Source organism: Urocitellus parryii, chromosome 6 (assembly GCF_045843805.1).
Source record: "Urocitellus parryii isolate mUroPar1 chromosome 6, mUroPar1.hap1, whole genome shotgun sequence".
Classification (NCBI taxonomy): Eukaryota; Metazoa; Chordata; class Mammalia; order Rodentia; family Sciuridae; genus Urocitellus; species Urocitellus parryii.
Window position 1 is genome coordinate 5,633,380 of NC_135536.1, and position 18,332 is coordinate 5,651,711.

The 18,332-nt window shown below is 54.8% G+C and overlaps 1 protein-coding gene across 5 annotated transcripts; it reads right to left on the minus strand.

The window, feature by feature from the left end:
• Positions 1-3,803: 3,803 nt before the first annotated feature.
• Dlk1 (delta like non-canonical Notch ligand 1) lies at positions 3,804-10,677 on the minus strand. 5 transcript variants are annotated; one of them, XM_026415039.2, is made up of 6 exons: positions 10,611-10,677; positions 9,305-9,368; positions 8,696-8,826; positions 6,014-6,155; positions 4,332-4,551; positions 3,804-4,046 (listed from the first exon to the last, which is right to left on the minus strand). In XM_026415039.2, exons 1-6 carry the CDS (start codon positions 10,675-10,677, stop codon positions 3,804-3,806), a joined length of 867 nt encoding a protein of 288 aa, XP_026270824.1. The 5 variants fall into 5 exon arrangements, with proteins under 5 accessions (XP_026270824.1, XP_077656168.1, XP_026270823.1 ...); XM_077800042.1 differs by having other exon boundaries at positions 4,272-4,551; XM_026415038.2 differs by having other exon boundaries at positions 3,804-4,052; positions 4,272-4,551.
• Between the last annotated feature and the right edge of the window lie 7,655 nt (positions 10,678-18,332).

The window sequence follows — 18,332 nt, forward strand, 5'->3', positions numbered from 1 at the left end:
CTGCCATGGTGGATCAAGAAGGGGAGTCCCCGGGACACGGGGCCCCGGGCTTGGGCAGCTGGGTGGGTGGCGGCAGCAACCTGACCAGGAGAGTCTGAGAAAAGAGGGGTAGGGCATGGGAGGAGGGGAGATGGGACCCCAGACCAAGGGCCACCTCCAAGGTCAGCAGAGGCCAGACTGAGTCTCCCTGGTCCCCAGGAGTTGGCTGCCCACTTGGGGCGGGTGCCCTACAGGGCCCAAAGTGTGGACTTACTGTGTTAGATCTACAGGCTTCTGGCCACCTGGGCCCGGGGACTGGAAGACAGGCAGGGCCCCAGCCCAACTACACCAGGCCTCCAGGAGGAAAATCAATGGGACCCACATCTTGTCGTAGAAATGTTTAAAAGGCCCAAGTCCCACAAAGAATGTGATGGACAGTGTCCTCTCCCCTTGGTCGTCCACCCCCAATAGGCCCTGGATGGACTACGTGGAGTTCCAGAGTTCTAGGCCAAGCCCAGAGAGAGTTACCCTGGGCTTGGGGGGTGATTGCAGGGGCCCAGGGCTCTTGTGTAGCCCCCTCAAGGCCCACCCACAACCCTCCTGGCCCACGGGTGAGGACAAGGGCCCTGCAGGCCTGGAGGACCCTCCCAGCAGGAAACTCCCAATTCCAAGGACCCAGAGGGGCCTGAGGTGGGGGGGGGAGGGGAGGCACAGGGCCCATGAGCCCCCTCCTCAGCCCTGCAGCTCCTGGCCACCAGGAGAAGGGGACGAGTGTCGCTGGCGCACAATAAATCAAAGAAACAGATTCAGAGTAGCCCTTGTTGTTTATTTTTCAATAAACAAAGGTTTTTTTTGCATGTCTGGACTGGTGGTTAAACGGAAAAGCTAAAAAGAGCGTCATTGACAGTTCTTTAACGTTTTGGTTTCAGAATTATTGTCTTCCTTCTCTTAATTTGGGACCGAATTGGGGGACATGTCTCTGACAGCTGTCTTTGAGCTTCTCCGTTCATTTCGTAAACTACATACTACACCAAGCACACACAAGGTGTGGGTGGGCAGCCAGGGATCCCGACACTCTCAGCAGATCTGGTGAACCCACAGAGGATGGAATGGACCATTTCTGCGTGACGTAAGACCGAGGCGAGGCTGCTGATGCCGCTCCAACTGCACCGGGGTGCGTGTGGGTGGGCGCTGTGAATTTGGGTGGGGCGGCCTCATTAAGTGCTGGTAATAGGTGGTTTGTCACGTGGGGTGGTGGTGGTGGCATTCTGAGGGAGGGTCTGCTCAGGACCCTCCGCTCCCACGGAATTTACCTGCACTGCTCTGGGCTCCCTGCGGACACAGGCCGCTCCCCTCCCCTGAGCCTGCAGTGCCTCAGCTCCCCGCACCCTGCCTTGCACACAGCAGGTGCGTGGAGGTGCTCCCCGGTGGGATGATGGTGGATGATGAGTGAGTGGATGAGGGACCGTCAGGGACAATAGCCGGACCTCTTTCTGTCCTCCTTCAGGGGACTCGGCTATTCTCCATAGCACGGAGATTGAAAAGAAAACATGGAGTCTGGAACTTGAATGGGTTGTCCAATCTTAGAATTTCGCATGGGGGAAACTCAGGAGCAGAATTGTCAGCAGACTCCATCAAGGTCTCACGCTGAGAGCGGCCAGGCGGGGAACCAGCCACCGCCTGGCACATGCCAACAATTCTTTTTTTTTGTCTTTTTAAAATTTTTATTTCATAACATGAACTCAAAGTGAGATGTAATGACCATGTGGATGACGTGGTGAGAGGAGGATCACAGGGACAGGGGGCAGGCCAGGGGAGCAGGGGGAGGGAGGTGGTCATCAGGGCTGGGAGGGGGTTCGTCGGGCAGGGGAGTGGGATCAGGGGAGAGGACTTGGGTGGGGGAGGGGCTTGGCTGTGGGTCAGGGCGAGGGTGGGGAAGTGGCTGGAGTTGGGGAGCCTGGGCACCCTGTGGAATGAAGTCGGGGAAGGCTGGGGTAAAGTGGAGGGGGACTTCAGGGTGACACTGGGAGGGGCTGACGTGGTACAGGGTCTGGGTGGGAACTCTGTGGGTAGGAGGGACTTGACAGGGTGCCCATGACCAGGGACTGGGGGTGACCAGAGTGACCAATGGGAGAGATGAGTGGAAGTGACTATGAAGAATTCTTTGAACGGGCTTTGAAATGACATGAACTGGGAGTGACGGGGAGTCGATGAGGTGGATGACCATATGACGGTGGCGCAAGTGACCCATGGGTGGCGACGGAAGTGTGTGTGGCTGTGATCTGGATGATGGTCGATGATGAGGGTGGCAAGGACTTGGAAATAAGCACTTGGAGCAAGGTAAACACGCAGGTCATACTTAATAAAGCTACAGTATAGATCTCTATCCAAATAACTTAAGCAGCAAAAATATCCCTAACCGGTAAACAGGGGCTGTGTGGCTGCCTAGTCCTGAGCAGGGCTGGGAAGCCACACAGAGCTCTGTCCCATTTCCCTCTATTTTTCGCAAAAAAAAAAAAAATAGATGCTCTTTAAAAAAAAAAAAAAAAGAAAAAAAAATCAAATTCAGAAGCTGGCTAGGTCTTGGGATCTGAGGATTATTAACTCAGCAACACAAATGCAAATCCATGGCCAGGTCTCAAGCCACTTTTGCCATAGAAGAAGCAAGCGCCCCACAACAATTTCCACCCACTCTGTGAAAACCTTGGTGAGGGCTGTGCTGCTGCTCAGACTTTGCCAGGGGCACTTGCGGTTCAAGGTGCGTGGGAGTTGAGGGTCGCGTCTAGTCTACGGGTCTCGCGGGGCGTGGGGGTGGGGGGGTGGCAGGTGTGGGCCTTGGGCTGGGGTGGGGGGGCAGGCTGCCTAGGAGGCAGCTCCCCATGGCATATTGTGACTCAAAGGGGCCAATTGTCCCCACAGGGGAAGTGAGCCAGGAGGCTCCCTGCTTTGAGAAATGTTGTCAAGATCCGTTTCAACATCAAGTGTGCATCCAGGATAGGCCAAGACCTTTCGGATCTCAGGATGAGACTTAGTCTTCATCAGATCCTGTTCTCGGGGTCAGGACACATTTCGGTACACATCCCTTGTTCCTAATTCTGAATTTTTTTTTAGAGTCAGGACCTGGGTGGTGGGTGCTGCCACCCCTCTGTGGAGGGGGGCGAGAAGCGCGGGCCCGGGGATTAGGGTGGGGACTCGCCAAGGATCACAGTGCGAGTTAGTGGCAGGGCTGGGACAGGGTCCCGACCCCCCAGTAGTCAACCCGGGGCTCTCTCTGCCTGACACACTGCCGCTGCACTCTGTGGAGTCTCAAAATCAATCAGAAAGACCTCAGGGGTGCGGTGCGGAGCAGGAGGTGAGTGCGAGTCGGATGTGACGTGTGAGAATCAACGAACCAAAGAGATTGTAGCCCTTTCACAGTGGATGGTCATGCACAGCACTCGTGTCGGTTTCTGCGAGGACTCTGCGGCTGAGACCCCTGGGACAGGGGTGTCGGTCCACAGAGCCCTGGTTCTGTTACCATGTTTTTTTTTTGTCTTTTGATATTTTTTTGAGAGTTTAGAATAACATACTTATTTCTTTTACTCGTTTAAAGATGAAATTCTTATTATTATTCGTTAGCATGCATTAATAAGAGAGAGAAAGAGGAGATAGTCTCCGTGGGCATAGCGCTTGTCACACGGCAACACAAAAGCAATACAGGTAAGCATAGCGTTCACTAGATTTCACACAGGAAAAAGCAAATTCCACCACAAAGATTAGCACAGACCGCATGTAGTGAGCTCTGCGAGACCCCGAGAATATAGAGGGGCCTGTGGGGATACTGCTTAGATCTCCTCCTCGCCCGCCTCCTTGCTGAAGGTGGCCATGTCGATCTTCTCGGGGAAGATGATGTTGACCGCCAGGTCTTCCCCGCTGTTGTACTGCAGCAGCAGGTTCTTCTTCTTGCGCAGCATGTGGCTGTAGCGCAGGTTGGACACCCAGGCCTCGCACTTGTTGAGGAAGACGATGCCCACGGTGCCCAGAACCACCAGGCTGGTGAGCACGCCCAGGATGGTGAAGCAGATGGCCTGACCCTCGGTGAGGAGAGGGGTACTCTTGTTGAGCTCTTTCATGGACACCTTCAGGATGCGGTGCTCAGGCTGCGCCACTGGCAGCTCGTGCACCCCGGGGGTCAGGCGGTAGGTCAGCCCATAGCCACTGGGCAGATGGGTGACCTGCGAGGGGCCGGCCCCGCGCTTCTTCACGCAGGTGGGACCCGTGAACGGGGGCTTGCACAGACACTCGTAGCTCACCTGGGAGTGCTGCAGGCAGGTGCCCCCGTTCTGGCAGGGGCTGCTAGCGCAGATGGTCACCGGGCGGCTGCAGGTCTTGTCGATAAACCCAGCGGGGCAGCGGCAGCGGAAGTCACCCCCTATGTCGGTGCAGACGCCATCGTTCTCGCACGGGTTGGGGGTGCAGCTGTTGGCCACGATCTCGCAGAAGTTGCCCGAGAAGCCAGGGGGGCACAGGCAGGAGGCATGGGAGGCCCGGCCCTCATCGTCCACGCAGGTGCCTCCGTGCTGGCAGGGGGAACTGCAACACAACAGGACGTGGTCAAGGCCCTCGGGGGTGGGCCAGGACAGGGATGTCGGGGTGCGAAGGCGGGTGGTGGGGGAGGCCAGGCTCCTCAGCTGCAAGGTCCAGGACCTGACCAAAGGCTAGTTGCTAGACAGGTGGGGAAACTGAGGCTGGGAGAGGAATCATTAGGGACAGCCCAGGTTTGGAGCAAGCCCCTTCCCTCAGCTCCGGCTCTGGGCTGCTGAGGCAGAACCAAGAGGAGGGGCTCTGCTGCCCTGGCCCCGTCTGTGTCCCCCGCCCCACTCCCACCCCGTATTATTATTTTTATTCCTGGTGAGGGAGTGGGCCTTGCAGGCTATTGTGAGGGAAACCCTTGGGGACTCTCAGAGTGAAAGCAATGAGCTCTGTCTAAGCTGGTGGCAGCCGTGTCTGTGGCAGGCTGTTTAACAGGGGCCCATTCACCCAAGGGCAGCTTGCAAACTGAAGCCCTGTGCTCAAAGCCAAGCACACACGGGCATTTAATGTAAGTGCTTTTAAAGGAGCAAGCCCTTTGTCATTCGATAAATGCCAAACTCCAGGGGCCATAAACACGAGGAATCGGCATGGCGGCTCTGGGTGGGGGCACACAGGAGCTGGGCTCTGAAGGAATCTCAAGGAGGGGGCAGAATATTATAAATGTCTCATCTTTTTTTTTCCCTTCTTCTTGCTAAAAGGGAGAGCAATGGAGTCTAGCTGTCACCTCCCTCAGCTGACCCCCTTCTGAATACTGATCTTTGGAGGACACATTCATGTCTGTTTAAAGCTACGGCCTCCTGGGCACTCTATGCCACCCTGAAGGGGCAGGTCAAAGGTGCTCATTGTAGAAGGACACCCCAAACCAAGCCCCAGACAGGCTTTGTCCTTTGGATTAATGAATTCAGATCCCCCCCCTCCCATCACCACCTCCCCTGGCCTCAGCCTAAGGCCCGTCCCAGGGTGAGGGCTGCTAAGTCCCAGAGCTGGCCCACTGCTTTCTCTGTCCCCTCCCAGCCCCGCAGCCGGTGGCTCCCTCTCCAGATATCCCAGGAAATCCAACTGCAGAGCCCACCAGGTCCCCCAAAGTGCCTGCCACCATGTTAAGTGGGTTTCACAAACAGCCTGGCCCTGCTGAACTCTGATCTCCTATTATGTTGCCTTTAGAAAATTATGCAGCTCGGAGTGCCCGTTCACCATTCCAATCTACTGTCATTCACACACATCAGGACTTGGGAACACCAAGAGAATATGAAATCACCTTCAGGATCCTTTGAAAAAATTATGAAGATGATGCCTTCCCCCCTAAGCACACATCTAAAGTGGCTCTCCATGGGATCCTGGGGACACTTACATCTTTTCTTAGGTGACAGGTCCAAGAGGGTCAGGCCAAAAGGGCCTTCAGGAGAAGCAAGACTCAAAGGCAGCCATCGTCTGATCACACAGAGTGGGGAGGAGTACTCACCCGTTGATCACGCAGGGTCCGTCCTTCTCCTGGCAGTCCTGGCCAGAGAATCCAGGGGGGCAGGAGCACTCGTAGCGGCCGCTATCGAGGTCCACGCAGGTCCCATTGTTGGAGCATGGAGCAGAGGTGCAAGCCCTGACATCTGGGGGGTACAGAAAAAAATCCCACTTAGCTTCTGTCCCAGATGCTAGTGTGGCAGGGATCCCGGCTGAGCTGCCAAATGACTGCTGTAGCTACTAAGTGGGGTTCACAGTCAGAGGGTACACTGACCCCCAAACTGAAGGTGGGGGTTTGCTTAGAAGGTCACAAGTCAGAAAGCCAGGGCTCCTGATGTCCAGCTCAGGACAGCTGCCCCCCTTCCTCCATCCCCCTAAAGTCCAGAAACAGGTACCCCTCCCCTGAGATTCCTTAGTGCTCATCTCCTCCTCACATACCTGGGAGAGGGGGTCCTCACCATCTGGGGGACTAGTCCTGCCCCACCCTTGTAGAAAACCACCTGCCCATCACACTTTTCCATCAAAGACCCCTGTCAGGCACCAAGACATCTGATTCACCCCACTGCTGCCTGCACCGGCCTGTGGTCTTTCTGCTCACAGGTTCCAAATTAAGGGGGTCCAGAATTAAAAGGCTGAATCTTTTGACGGCGGCAAAATCCAAGCGCCTCCTGCCCACACGGGTTTCCATGAACACTAGCGCACTCTCTGTCTTTAACGCCCCCTGCCATGCTCACTTCATTATTCGGGCTCGACAAGCTAGTGATGAGCTGAACAAAGGGCCTGGGTCAGGGGCTCTGCGCTGGTGGAGACCTCAGCTCCCCGGCAAAGCCAGGTCCCTTTCTGCCGAGTGGCAGAAAGTCCACCTCCCCACCACTCTGTGCCTCAGTTTCCTTCCTTATAAAAGGAAGGGGTCTCCCTGGCTGATCCCCGAGGGGTTTCTGTAATTTGGGCTGCTGCACCTGCCCAACAGAAAGCCAGGGTGGTCCAGGGACAGCAGGTGACGGTGGGCGGGGGCAGTGGCGGTGGGGAGCTGGCTAACTCCACGTGTGCAGAGCCCCCCCTTCAAAGAGACCCCCTCCCTCCCTCGTGGAAGGGAGACTGCAATCCGTCAGCAAGGGAAAACATGAACGCCATGTTGATGGGCTCTCGGTGGGAACCCGGCCTGGTGCAAGGAAACCACAAGGAGGATTTATCTTTCTGGGACAATGCCGGGGAGCCTTAGCATGGGGAGCCTCCGCAGCAGGGTCCTAATTCTTCCCTCCTGCCTCCCCTGTCACTCCGAATGTTAGATTTAAGCTAAAGAGCTGGTGACCACCCCCAGACTGACCCTGCTCCTCTCCCTGAAATGCCAAGCCTTGCCATTCACGCATCAGCCCCCCCCCCAGGCCAACCCAAAGCACTGCCGATGACGCAGCTCCCAGCAGAGGCTGGGGGTCTCCAGCTCGGCAGCAGCTGTGTGCCCAACAGGGGAGAAGGGAGAGGGCAGGTAATTACCCAGAGGGCTATTCCTGCAATGCGCCCCCAGACTCTCCAGCCCCCCACCAGGCAACCTGTCAACCTGGTGGAAAGGGGTGTGCTGAGGGAGGGAGGATTTTGTCTGAAAACTCCTGTAGGGTGTTCTGTGTTCAGATACCAAAGAGGGGAGGCTCTAGGTTAAAAGCCTGACTCTGACCCCTAACCGTGGCTGTTCCACGGTCCTTTGAATCCCAAGATGGCTCAGAGCTGCTGCTGGTGCCGACACTGCTGCTGCTGCGGCAGCAGCGAGGGGCTGCGGAATCGCTGGCCAGAGCATGAGTCAGCTGCAGATCAGCCCTGCACCATGATGGGGGTCAGATTTTAAGGGCCAGAGACAGTGGGAGGGGGAGCCCCCTTTGCTTCTGTGGTCCTCAGTTTCCCTATTTGTGCCACACAGCTTTTCTAATACTGGGGAGAGAGGCCTTGGGGCAGCTGCATATGCTGCTGGGAGATTTTTTTTGAGGACTTTTGTTCACTGGGACTTTGGGGAGGGTTTTGCCAAATGAGAGGGGTACAGACAAACATTTTGCAGCCTAAAAGGGCAGCCCCAGCCAACACTCAATTGCTCGGGGTAATGGAGGACAAAAATGGCATGAATTAATGAACTCAACAGATAACACCAATCTGCACTTTAACCCCTTCTCGGCTCTCCAAACCCCCAGCTTCCTGCCACAATGGACCACTGAGCGCTGGCAGCCTGTCCCTTCCTTACAGATTCAACCCCACTCACCCTTCCCTGTCTGTTTCTCTGTCTGTCCCTGGCGTTTTGCATTTACAGTGTTCCATATGACTTTCTTGGTGTCTCAGCCCTGAGATACCCCAGCCCGTCCCCATCTCTGTATTTTGGTGACTTACACAGGTTGCCTGGGGTCCACAGTTCAAGCTGCTCAGCTGTGTGTGGTGTTGTTTATTTTGTAACTTTTTATTCAACAGGCAGCTCCCCCTCACCCCCATCCCCAAAGCCTTCTCAGGATGCTAACTGTGCAGAGGTGAGCAAAATAAAGTCCCTACCTTTAAGGAGGCTTTGGGCCCCAGCGGGAAGCCATAGAGGTCTTTACAACAGAAGGCTCTAGGTGTGCTGGAATTAGGCGCCAGGGGGAAGGGAGGCGGCTGGAGGGGGGGGCAGGAGGTCGGGGAGCAGGGAGGACAGTGGGCAGAGGAGAGTGCCAACCTATGTCACAGAGTTTTCCGTCCCAGCCATCCTTGCAGATGCACTGCCAGGGTTCCTCACAGAGTCCGTTGACACAGCCGGGAGAGGTCACACACTGGTCACACAGGGGACCCTGCCAACCAGGCTGGCACCTGTAGGAGGGACGGGGGGGGGGGAGGCGGGGGGCAGATGGGAACATATGAGGTGGGCAGGGGTGGAGAGGGCACTCAGGCTGCTTTTTGTGGACCCAAGAGCCCTGGGGACAGGGAAGGCTCTGCATAGTGCCCGGCCAGAGGGTCCCAGGAGCAAACACCAATCACCTGAATAGAAAAACTCAGAGAATGTGCCAAAGGACAGTCAGTGGGGTCCCTGAGAGCTTAGGAAAGCTGCGTTTTGCCGCAGTGGCCCGCAGTGGTCTCACCCTGCAAGGGGCTCTCTTCCTCCCCCTGCCCTCCACAGCCCCCACCATTTCCACCCCTCCTTATTCCCCCACCCGTTTTTCTGCAGAGGCAAGGAAGCTGTGTGACGCAGCACAGTGGCCATGTCCCCCCTTTCTTTAGCCTGACTCCATGATTCCCCATGATCTTGCCCTGGCCCCCACCAGCTGCCTCTGAGGACCTACTCCATTACCTGCAAACATTGTCATCCTCGCAGAATCCATTTTTAGGGTCACAGGCCGGAAAGCATTCAGCTCCTGAGGCACAAGAAAGGTTACAATTCACCCCACAAGGGCCCAGCAACCAAGGCAAAGCCCATTTTCTTCTAAACAGACCACTGTCTGCCCCCCGGGGGGGGGGGGGAGCAGACGACCCTCTTGGGTCCTAACAGCCTGGCACACAGTAGGCACTTCTTATCTGTGGATGGAAGAGGCTGAACCTGCTGGGAAAGAATGCTCGGCCATGTTCCTAGCCAAGACACCAAAGAACACCCCCCAGTTCCCACAGCAGACAGACGCCTCTTTTTCCTCAAAGAAAACACCTAAGGAACCTCAAATCCTTTAAAAGTGGGCCTGGGGACGCAGGAGGGGGTGCTCTCCACCCTTGAGCTCAGCCAGACCCTCATTTTTGCACAGTGGGCTAACAGGGGGGGGGGGGGCAGATTTTGAAGTGCGCAGTTTAGAAAAGCCCAGGCAGATTCACCTGGCTGCTCCCAGGTGAGGCAGCTGGTGGTTTTAAAGGTTCATCTCTGTCAAACCAGGCACCCAGGTCACATTTCCCCTTTTCCCTACCCCACAGTCTTCACAGAAAGGGGGACCCACAATCATACTGCAGAGTGGGCTGAATTTTAACACTGTTAAAAGACATTCTGACACTTTAACAGGCACCTGCTGTATGAGGTTATTCAACCAGCTTTCTAGATAGCCCCCCACACACACAACCACTGGCGCAGAGGGGGCGGGGGGCACTGCGGGAAGGGGGCAACTCTCTCGCCGCCAGAGACAGATGGCCGCTGCAGAGAGAAGTGCCGCAGCCCCTCACCTAGAGAAACACGCAATGCCACGCAGGAGGGGCTCAGACTGGGATCCTGACGGGAATGGGGGGCTCCCACGGCCAAGTCACTTCCCCAAAGGCCCCCCAAGACCTGCTCTCAACACGCACGCAGGGACACCCCCAAAGTTGCGCCACTGAGCATTTCTCTAGAAGACCTCCCGGCATCGCATCGCCGCTTTTTTTCCATACCTCCTCAATCAGCGCAGTGACACCCCTCCGAGCACCACTCTGTGAGGCGGGAAGGGGCTGGGGTCTCCACCTCCCCTACTCCAGGGACCCCAGGGGCGGGCTGGGCATGCGATGATGGAGGGGAGGGCGAGCGGGCTTAGGGTTAGGTGGGACAAGCGGGACTTGGGGAGACCCGAGGCGCGCGGGGCCAGGGGCGACCAGCGGGGCATCGCAGGCTTCCCCAGAGGGGGCGCGAGCCAAGCCGCCGGGGGTCTCACCATGGGTGCTGTGGCCGATAGCCAGCAGGAGCAAGAGGACGCGCAGGAGGGCTTCGGTCGCGGTCATCGCGGGGTGGCCGGGGTCGCGGTCCAGGGAGCGGTGCGGGCGCAGATCCGGCTCCGGGAGCTGCGCTGGGCTTCTGGTTGCGGACGCTGAAAGGGGCGCGGACGCGCAGCGAGTGGAAAGCCAGGGCTGCACCGGGCTGCGCGCTGCTCTCCGCCGCCGCTGCCGAGAAGCTGCCGCCGCCGCCGCGCGCCGCCCTTTTCGTACCGCCTCCCCCCCCCTCCGCGGCCCCCGCCCCCGCCCCCGCCTAGCGCGCACGGAGCCGGCGCCGGCCAGTCCCGGTGACCCCCCCGCCCCTCGCGAAGCCGCCCGCAACACCGCAGCAGCCTGGAAGCCCGCTCGCGCACGCGGGTGCACTCCCGGGCTGGACCCGCACAGGTACCCCCCGCACAGGACGCACAGGACAGCGCGCAGGCGTGCCTGCGCAGCCCGCCAGCCCGCCAAGCGAGCGCGAGTTGCAGAAACCCAGCCTGGCTAAGCCGGCAGGCGCTCGAGGAAACTCGACGCGCGGAAGAGAGAAACGCACCCCAAAACTTCGAGAGACTTACTGTGAGGGTCCGGAGCACTCAAGGCTTGCGTTATATGCCCAGAAGAACACAAACGAACACGACGGCAACGTGGAAAACGCACATTAACAAGCAGGCGCCCAAAAAAACACTCAGAAAAATTATTGTGCCCTCAGTTTCCCCAGTCATGGAGAGGCACGACAGGGCATTCAGATGCCCCTTTAGCAACACGCACCCCGCTACCCAGACACAAACAGCAACCCAAACACACCGCAAGGTCAATAATAGTAACAACTGAGACCACCGCATGCTTAGTCCCAGGCGCCCAGACAATAGATAAAAAGTTCAGAAAATCTGGGCATTCTCTGTGCAGAAGCAAAAGCAGAGCACACGCGCACCTAAACACGCTGTAAACACACTGACACCCTGCTCCGATTCAGTCTCAGCCACCCACACACATGCTGGCGTCACAGCGGGGGTCTTAATCATCAGAAACATAAACACGTGGATTCTCCTGCGCACATGTGCTGGCCACACACCTGATATTCATAAGCATCCATGCTCAGTTCCCAAAACCCACAAATCAGATTCTTGGTCATACACTTAAAAAAAATTCAAATATGCAATCACACCTCCCCCAATGAAAATTCTCCCAACACATTCACAATTGAATTCATCTTTGTCCACAGTGACACATGTTGTTAGCCTTCCAATATATAATCTTCCAGACCCACTGGGAAGCCTACAGCCAGGAGTTTGCTGGAGTGGGGGAAGGAAATACTGACCCTACCAGATACTGACCCCCCCCAAAGCTTCTGGAGAGGGGTCTTCCCAATGTCCCTCTTGTCCCCCAGCCCCCAACTCAGTTTAGATCCCAACTGGGGATGGAGCCCTCACTGGGGGGGGGGGCAGCCACACCCTCTGAATCCCCAGCTCTAAAAGATAGGGAGGGAGGGGGAAAAGGAGATGAAAGGAGTTTAACTTTCTGGGGAGGTCAAGATTTTTGGAGGGGTCATTTTTGTAGGCTTAATTTGCCTGCAGATCTGGGGAGCTGGTGCCTGCTCCTCACAGTCTCTCCTTACTCGGTGCTGGGTAGAGGGGATCTTTGCCCCTTTGAACCCTGGGGAGTAGTTTCTTTGAATCAGAGCCATCTGAAGATGCACTGGCAGGTTTGAGGACACTCTTACCATCCTTAGAGATGTGGGAACCCCCAGGGCCAGTGCAGTCCCTTAAGATAGCTGATGGTGATGGGGGGGGGGTGCGGGGGAAGGAGGGGGGTGCGGAGAGCACATGGCTCGTGTGGAGACCTCAGAACCGCTCAGAGGCGGCTGAAGCGGAATCCCCATCCCTTTGTGAATGCTGTCTCTGGTGTTCTCAGCAGAAGACCCAGATGGGTGGGGACTACTGGCTTTGTTTGGGGGGCAGGCTAGAAGGAACAGTCAGGGTGCCCACCAGATGCCCATGCATTTCTGTGGCTCCTCTCTCTTCCATGGAGTCTTTCCTCGAATCAATAAAGCTAAGTCTAGTCCAGCAGATCTTTGTGTCCAATGCCCCTGACTAGAACGAGAGCCGCTGGGGCAGCCTGACGCCATCGCGCATGCCTGTAATCCCCGCGGCTCCGGAAGCTGAAGCAAGAGTTCAAAGCCACCCTCAGCAACTTAGAGAGGTCCTAAAGAACCCAGCCAGACCCTGTCTCTGAATAAAATACAAAAAAGGGCTGGGAAAGTGGCTCAGTGGTTGAGTGACCCTGGATTCTTTCCCCAGTGCCAAAAGAAAAAAAAAGAGGGGAGGGGGAAGAAAGAAAGAAAGCTGGCTATGTACCTCAGTGGTTAAGCACCCCCAAGTTCAATCCCCAGTATTAATAATAATAATAATTATTATTATTATTATTTTAAAATTCGTATTTATTGTTTATTATAATTATTTATTATATTAAAATTATTTTTATTTTTAAAAGTGTTTTTTAAAGATGATGATCATTATTTTAAAATAATAAATAATAAATAAAAAAGAATTATTATTTTAAAATAAAAATAAATAACAATAATAAATAAAATAATAATTATTATTTTAAACTAATAAATAAAAATAAATGATAATAAATAAAATAATAATAATTATTATTTTAGAATAATAAATTAAAAATAAATAATAATAAATAAAATAATAATTATTGTTTTAAAATAATAAGTAACAATAATAAATAAAATATTATTTTAAAATAATAAATAAAAATAAATAATAATAAATAAAATAATTATTATTTTAAAATAATAAATAAAAATAAATAATATAAATAAAAATAATAATAATTATTATTTTAAAATAATAAATAAAATAAATAATAATAAATAAAATTATTATTATTATTTAAAAATAAATAAATAAATAAATAAATATTATTATTATTATCTTTAAAAAACACACTTTTTTGGGAAGCTGGCAGGTCCAAGCCAGGAAGCCCCTCTGTCCATGGCACTGCAAGCACCAAGTTATTCCTGACCCTCCTTCCTCTCTTCCCTCCTCCTGAGGACCCTGTTTTCAGCCTCCCAAATTATCCTATGCAAGAGGCAGAGCTGGCTTCTTAACTAGAAGCCAAGGAGGGGTGGAAGATCTTAGAGGGCTGGGTGGCCTAGTGGTGAGGGCTCCCCAGGCTCCTGCCCAAGTCACATGGAGAGGTTGTGACTCCATGGAGCATGAAGGGGGCCCCACCAGCAGTCCAGTGGGTCCTCCATCTAAATGACTCCTCCCTACCAGGTCCCTTCTCTGCCCTGCCCAGTTTTGGAAGGGAGGGAACTGGGGGGGGCATCCTCACCAAAGGGCACTCCCCTGGCTGATGGGCCCCTGCTCTCTAATCCCAGTTTCATCCCATATCTGCTGAGGGCCCTGGGCCCTGGGCCCTCTTTCCCTGTCTGTAAGCAGAATGATATACCTGTCCCCACAAAGTACTCTGATTTTGTAAACAGAAGAGCTCTGTGCTCACGAGGTCTGTCCCTTCCAGTCCTTCCTCCAATAGTTGTGACCCAGCTTCTGCCCCAGCCAGCTACAGAGATCTCACCGAGAGAAGGCAGGGTCCTTCTGACCTGGGCCTTTCAGGAGCCTCTCGCAGGTCTGCTGAGGGCGGGAAGAGCTTCCCACTGACAGGACCTACCAGCCCCGGAGCGGATGCTGGTTTGCTCTGGTCTCAATAAAGCAGTTTCAAATTCAGTAGACCAAAGATTTCTTTGCGGCAAGCAGACGTTGAGAGGGGTAAGCTTAGGAGCATTAAGGGAGGGGAGGGTGGGGACTGTCACAGACTCCAAGGCTGCACAGAAAGAATGAAAATGCCAATCTAGTCCCTTGAGGAAAAGACAGCAGCGTCTGCAGTTTGCAAGCAGATCCTGGGGCTGGAGAACAGCCACCCCTCCTCTCTCTGTGAATCTCTCCTCTCTGCACCCCTCCCCACATCCAGGGCTTATGTTCAGACTCCTGGGACCCTAGGGGTGAGGCCAGCAGCCCCCCTCTGGAAATGCTCAGCCCACCAGTCACCACAGCAAGGCACATGACTACATGGGTACCGGGTACCGGGACTGGACTTGCCAACCATGGGGTCACATTAGAATACAGGGTCTGGACTTCCTTGGGGCCAGGCTCCTTCTCACTTGCCACACCAAGTGTCTGCAGCCACAGCCCCCAGTGGGCAGAAGAAAGCCAGCAGAATCGGCCAGAGAAAGCCCAGCAACAAAGCTGGCCATGAGTGAAAGTTTTCTAAGGGAACTAAAGAAATGTTATAGCCAGTCTTTTCCCCTCTCCCTCCCCCCACCATTCAAATCCTGACCCCGCCAGGGCCAGCTCCAGACCACTTCCCCCTTGATTAAAGACAAAATTGCTGATCAGGGAAGGTCAGCAGGGTGGAGCAAGAGCTAGTCTGGACAGCAGGCAAGGAGGGCCGATGGGGGCTGCACCCCCACCTTGACATTCTGCTCTGAGACTCGCCCCCTCCCCAGCGCTGGGAATCTCCCCGCCAACAGGCTTTGTTCCTGCCTGAACTGGGTTGTGTTGTTTGGAGACGTCTGAGCCACCGTTGAGCCAGTCCTAGTGGGATCGGGTAGGGCCAGGAGACAGGTACCATGAGGTCTGGTGGGTGCCGTGTCCCCCTCTCCACGCACAGCACAATACATTCTCCATCCTCCCTCCCTCCAAGAGAAGCCGCTGGCTTCCCGGGCTCCGCTGCTGCCGCTGCCGCTGCCGCTGCTCTTCCCAAAGGGAGTGCTTATTTACCAAGACAGGACCAGAGTCAGACTCCCCAGTTACCTACAGCGGGGAGTCCCGCTGCGGTGACACAGTTAACCCGTGCCGCTAGGGTTCACAGCAAGCCGCCACAGCTTTTTCTGCCTCTCCCTGGGATCCAGACTCCAGCCCAGAGCCATGTCATCAGAGCTCCCCGCAGTCTGGCTGAGGGGTGACGCAGGACTATTTCAGAGATGAGCATGCTAGTCTTTTAGGCTCGGTGAGAGGTCCCTGGCCCAAACTGGCAGAGCTGGGTTCGAATCCAGACCTACTCCCAGCGGAGGGGTAGAGGAGCACAGGGCAGAGAGGAGAGTGGACAGGCCCTGGGTGCCTCCGAAGCCCTGCAGCTGGGCAGCTAGGCCACCCTGGGGGCCATGAGGGCCACATGCAAACACCAAGGCTGTCCTGCAGCTGCCACCCCTCGGATTTTTCTTCCTCCCCGGGAGAAGTTGGAATTATGGAAACAAATTCTGTCTTTGCGGAGGGGAGGGGGCCCGGGGGCGGAGGTTGGAGGGAAGCGAGAGGCGCGCCCGGGTACATTTAGGCGGGAGAACATGACGGTTTGGTTTCAAGTTCCATCAGAGAGAAGGCTCTTCAGGCTCAAGTGGGTTGCTGGCGCAGCGAGCGGGGAACGCGCCGCAGAGGCGCACGCCCTGCGCGGCCTGGTGTGCAGGACCCCGGGCGGCTCGTGACAACCCCAGGCCCTCGCCCGCGCTTCCAGGGCCGAGTGTGGCCGGCGGCGGGCGGTGGGCAGGGTCCGCGGCGGGCAGGGCTTGCACGTGTCCCCAGTCCCCACACAGGCCTGCAGGTGACGCGGGGGAGAAGGAGCTCTGCTTCTCCAGACCCCGCAGCAAGCCCGGGAAGAAAACCACCGGACAGCGGCGCTCACTGGCCTGGGTCCCTGTTCAGTGCTGCCTGCTGGTCGCCCCTCTCCCCCAAACACCACCCTTTCTCGTCATCGATGATAGGATTCAAAAATAGACCTCTCCCTTCCTCTCTCACCACTGCCATCGACAGGGATGTCAAGTTCACAAGTCTAATTGTCCACGTCATCAATCAAATAATCTTCTTAAAGGGCGCCACTGAGTCATGCGGTGCGTGGGGAGCTTGTGGGGTCTCTAGAGGATTAATGACTCCTCACCCCGCCCCCACACCTTGTAGGTAAATTCACCCTCAACCCGGAGGGAGGAAAAAGGAGTCTTTTCATCAGTTAGCTGGTCCATGCAGGCTTTGGCAAAGACTGCAGCGATTCTCCATTCATCAAAAATTCCCAGAAGTTAATTTTCCATAAATGGGGGCTTGCCTTTTTAAATGTAGTCTTTCATCTGTCAGTGTTTGCTGAGCCCCTACTGTGTGCCCGGGGCTCTGCTAGGGCCTCTGCAGGGGTGCAGCGGGATGGGTCCCAAGGTGGTCCCTGGCCTCAAATAGTTCAAGGCAGAGATCTAATACTGAGACCCCTCTGAGATTCAGGAGTGTGAGTGCTGGGGAGAGGTGAGCAAGGGGTGCTGGGCCCCAGTGGGGAGGGAGCTGGGCACTCCTGGGAGGGCTTGTCCTGTGCTGGAAGTGCAGGGTGCTGTAGGGTTCTCGGGAGTGTTGCTTGTTGGGGAGCGCCTTGTAGGTGGGGAGAAGGGCTGCATCCAGGCCTGGTGGTATGAGACAGGCACCCCTGTGTTCCTTTAAAAGTGCAGGCTGAAGCTGGGCCTGGAAGCCAACACATATAATCTCAGATACTGAGGCAGGAGGATGTAAGTTGGAGCCTAGGCAACATAGCAAGACCCTGTCCCCAAATAAAAACTCAAAATGCTAGAGATGCAGCTCAGTGCTAGAGTGTCCCTGGTTTCAGTTGCTAGGAAAAAAAAAAAAAGAGTGTAGGTTGAGAGCTGGGCATGGTGGGGCATGCCTGTAGTCCAGCTACTCTGGAGGCTGAGGCAGGAGGATTGCTGGAACCCAGAGATTCAATGCCAGCTTGGGCAGCAGAGTGAGGCCCCATCTCAAAAAAAAAAAAAAAAAAAAAAAAAAAAAAAGTATACATTGTTAAGACAGAATTGGCAAAAGGTGAAGCTGAGGGATAATGCAAACCTTTCATCATTTGGGAAATAAATCTGTCTTAACTATTCTTAAACATTCTACAACCTCCCTGACCTGGCAAACAGAGTCTGCAGAACAAGAAACCTCCTTTTTGCATACCAGCGTCCACCTACATATGTGTCATGCCCAGACTTGGTGCTGAGTCTTTGGACTCCAGCCAACTCACCCACCCACATCCCATGGAGTGCTGCCCACCTGCCTTCCCAGGGGCACCCAGTGATGGCTTCTGTCAGAGGCAGAGGTAAAGGGCCCCAGAATCCGATGGAAATAGGAGAGCCTTTTATTACAGAAAAAATAAATAAATAAAAGTCTTCTCAAGCCCAGAGCCTGAAAGAGGAGCCCTTACCTAGGTCCTTACCCTGGACCTAGCCTGGGAGTTTTGGGGTGGCTGGCAGAGTCACCACCTTGCCGTATCTCCACGCCTGTGCCTATAAAAGGGAGTGTGTGCATTGTGGCTTGCCCCCCCCCCCACCACCATACCTGTTGGCAGGAAGCTCTGTCATGTTTAAAGCTGTGAAAACACATGGCTCTCGAGGAATTTAAAATGTTCTTTTACTATATTCTCTTATTTGTAAGGAAGCATTACCAGTTTTATTCAATTACCTTTAAAAAGTGTTCTTGATGTCCTACTATATGGGAGACATTACGGATCTCCTGAAAAGAAGGGAGACGTTTCTTACTCCCAGGGAGTGGATGGGACATGGGCAGGAGGCAAGATGGACACAGGCCTGCTCCTCTCTGCCCAGAGCCGGACAGCCTCTGACCTCTACCCACCAGCACACAGTGGTCCTGGCC

Excerpts from the sequence above, each read along its gene's own strand:
- Dlk1 (XM_026415035.2), bottom strand. The coding sequence starts at position 10,677 with ATGACCGCGACCGAAGCCCTCCTGCGCGTCCTCTTGCTCCTGCTGGCT. Across the intron at positions 9,369-10,610 it reads TATCGGCCACAGCACCCATG|GAGCTGAATGCTTTCCGGCC; the intron begins GTGAGACCCCCG and ends CTTGTGCCTCAG. Across the intron at positions 8,827-9,304 it reads GAGGATGACAATGTTTGCAG|GTGCCAGCCTGGTTGGCAGG; the intron begins GTAATGGAGTAG and ends TCCCTCCTACAG.